Source organism: Centroberyx affinis, unplaced genomic scaffold (assembly GCF_046629955.1).
Source record: "Centroberyx affinis isolate AG114_WGS23_722 - 3 ecotype Tasmania unplaced genomic scaffold, CSIRO-AGI_Caff_v1 ptg006507l_1, whole genome shotgun sequence".
Classification (NCBI taxonomy): Eukaryota; Metazoa; Chordata; class Actinopteri; order Beryciformes; family Berycidae; genus Centroberyx; species Centroberyx affinis.
This window is the reverse complement of record NW_027283294.1, coordinates 15,001-17,944: the sequence shown is the minus strand read 5'-3', so window position 1 is coordinate 17,944 and position 2,944 is coordinate 15,001. Positions and strand designations below refer to the sequence as shown.

The following is a 2,944-nucleotide window of genomic DNA, read 5'->3' as shown; positions in this document are numbered from 1 at the left end:
TGTGCATGTGTTTGTATGGATAGAGAGAGAGTGCATGTGTGTGTATTTTTGTGTGTGTGTGTGTGTTTTAGTCTATGTGTGTGTATTATACATGAGGTTTTATCAGAATGGAGAAATGTTCAAAGTATGAGGTTTCATCTCTCTCTCCCTCTCTCTCCCTCAATCTCCCCCCCCCCCCCCCCTCTGTCTCTCTCTCTCTCTCTCTCTCCCCCCCCCCCCCCCCCCCTCTCTCCCTCTCTCAGGAGAGAGAGTGCGGAGCTGTGGAAGGTGGTGTTGGGTTTGAACAACCTGGACCACCCGGGCGCACACAGCCAGAGCCGGGGGGTGCGCTCCATCATCGTCCACCCGCGCTACAACCGGGCGGTGGTCGACTACGACATCAGCGTGGTCGAGCTAGAGTCAGAGGTGAGAGAGAGAGGGAGAGAGAGAGAGAGAGAGAGAGAGAGAGAGAGAGACAGACAGAGAGAGAGAGAAAGAAACAGAGAGAGAGGGAGAGAAAGAGAGTGAGAGAACTTTCAAAATCTCAGTATCAACGAAAAAATGTTGAAACAGTAGAACTCTGTGCTCAGTATGTGATGTCATGATGATGTCATGGTGATGTCATGCCATAATCTAAGAAACACATCAACTCTGTAAACTCTTCTTTAACTTTTTGCTTTTTTTATAATCATCACTGCTGTTGTTGTTACTGTCCAGAAATGTTCTATGTGATGAATCTATATATTTAATATGCAGATTATTTCATTTTATTTTACTTTATTTCTATCTCATTTATGTTTGAATCTGTGCTTTGGCAACATGTGCACATGTACGTCATGCCAATAAAGAGAGAGAGAGAGAGAGAGAGAAAGAGAGAGAGACAGAGAGAGAGAGAAAGAGAGAGAGAGACAGAGACAGAGAGAAAGAGACAGAGAGAGAGAAACAGAGAGACAGAGAGAAAGAGAGAGAGAGAGAGAGTTGAGAGTGACCCATACCTCGACCTCCTTGTGGATTAATAGAAATCAATAGAATAGACGGATCAATAGAAATAAATCCTACATCTGTTAAATATTACAATTATCCTGTAGAGGCGCTCTGTGCCGTGGTTACTGTTACCATGGAGTAGAATGCCATCTAGGGGATTATGGTTGCCATGGTGACACGTCCAGATCCACAGTATAGTATTAGTATTTCTAGTATTGATAGTATTATTGAAAGCATTAATAAAGTCTGTTTGTAGGCATTAGAGACCAGTTCTGTTTCTCAGCCTGGCCTGCTGTGTTTCCAGTATCGATAGGGTTATTGATCATATCAGTAGTTTATAGTATTGATATTGACAGTATTGATGAGGTGTTTCCCTGTGCTCCCAGGTGGAGGAGACGGGCTTCGTCAGGCCGGTCTGCCTCCCTCAACCCGGACAGCTGCCCTCCCCCGACTCCTACTGCTACATCACAGGCTGGGGTCACATGGGCAACCGGAGTGAGTGCACACACACACACACACACACACACACACACACACACACACACACACACACACACACACACACACCTATACACTCATGGCACAGTCAGATATACAGTTCAGTCACTCACAATGGTTCACTTTCACACTACTTACACACCAATCAATCACTTCATACACACTCATACACACACACACACACACACACACACACACACACACACACACACTTTAACACACTTTTCCTTTAATCCAGGTTTTTACAGATTTTTATTGATACCTTTTTTTTTTTTTTTTAAATCCACTCTTTCCTACTTGTAATGCAGTTTTTAAATTAAAATGTGTAGTTTTTTTTCGTTTTCTGGCTTCCTGCAGCCTGCCTGAGGTTATAAAGAGTTTTAAAAAATTATAAATTTATTACACAAACCACAAACCACAAAATGTATAAAGTTTTTATCCAGCAGGGGGCAGCAGAGTCTGTGGGATTTAGAAAGGTCTGCTGCTGAGGAACGTCTGCTTTTATATTAGAAAAGAAAGTTGTGTTGAGAATGCAATTGTCTGGTTTCTCCCATGCAGAACTTAGATGGTGTTACCAATGTTTTACTGTGTGTGTGTGTGTGTGTGTGTGTGTGTGTGTGTGTGTGTGTGTGTGTGTGTGTGTGTGTGTGTGTGTGTGTGTGTGTGTGTGTGTGTGTCCAGTGCCCTTCAAGCTGCAGGAGGGCGAGGTGCGGATCATCTCTCTGTCCCAGTGTCAGTCTTACTTCGACATGAAGACCATCACCTCCAGGATGCTGTGCGCCGGGTACGAGGCCGGGACCGTGGACTCCTGCATGGTAACACACCTCCCCGCCTTCTGCTGGACTAACATGATCCGCTTCAGACAAATCCTCACGGTCTGTCCAGACAGAAATACTGTTTTGTCGAGGAAAAAAGAGGAAAAACAAGCCGAGGCTCCTCTGTATCAAGTTAGAAAGCGTGTATGTGACTTGGACTCATGTCACAGTTTGAATAGCTTGAGACTTGACTTTGTTCTGGTGACTCGAGACTTGGGTTCTGGTGACTTGGGACTTGACTTGACTTGGGTTCTGGTGACTTGGGACTTGGGTTCTGGTGACTCGAGACTTGGGTTCTGGTGACTTGGGACTTGACTTGACTTGAGTTCTGGTGACTTGGGACTTGGGTTCTGGTGACTCGAGACTTGGGTTCTGGTGACTTGGGACTTGACTTGACTTGGGTTCTGGTGACTTGGGACTTGGGTTCTGGTGACTTGAGACTTGGGTTCTGGTGACTTGAGACTTGGGTTCTGGTGACTTGGGACTTGACTTGACTTGGGTTCTGGTGACTCAAGACTTGGGTTCTGGTGACTCGGGACTTGGGTTCTGGTGACTTGAGACTTGGGTTCTGGTGACATGAGACTTGGGTTCTGGTGACTTGAGACTTGGGTTCTGGTGACTTGGGACTTGACTTGGGTTCTGGTGACTTGGGACTTGGGTTCTGGTGA

General features: G+C 45.6%; 1 protein-coding gene across 1 annotated transcript in view; it reads left to right on the top strand.

Moving 5' to 3' along the window:
• Window positions 1-242: 242 nt before the first annotated feature.
• LOC139638682 (atrial natriuretic peptide-converting enzyme-like) overlaps window positions 243-2,944 on the top strand; it is a gene marked incomplete at its 5' end in the record, with an annotated part of 4,927 nt that continues 2,225 nt past the window's right edge. Inside the window, 3 exons of the mRNA XM_071512748.1 lie at window positions 243-405; window positions 1,350-1,458; window positions 2,143-2,276. Of these exons, the coding sequence (XP_071368849.1) occupies window positions 243-405; window positions 1,350-1,458; window positions 2,143-2,276 (406 nt within the window). The remainder of the gene's footprint in view (window positions 406-1,349; window positions 1,459-2,142; window positions 2,277-2,944) is intronic.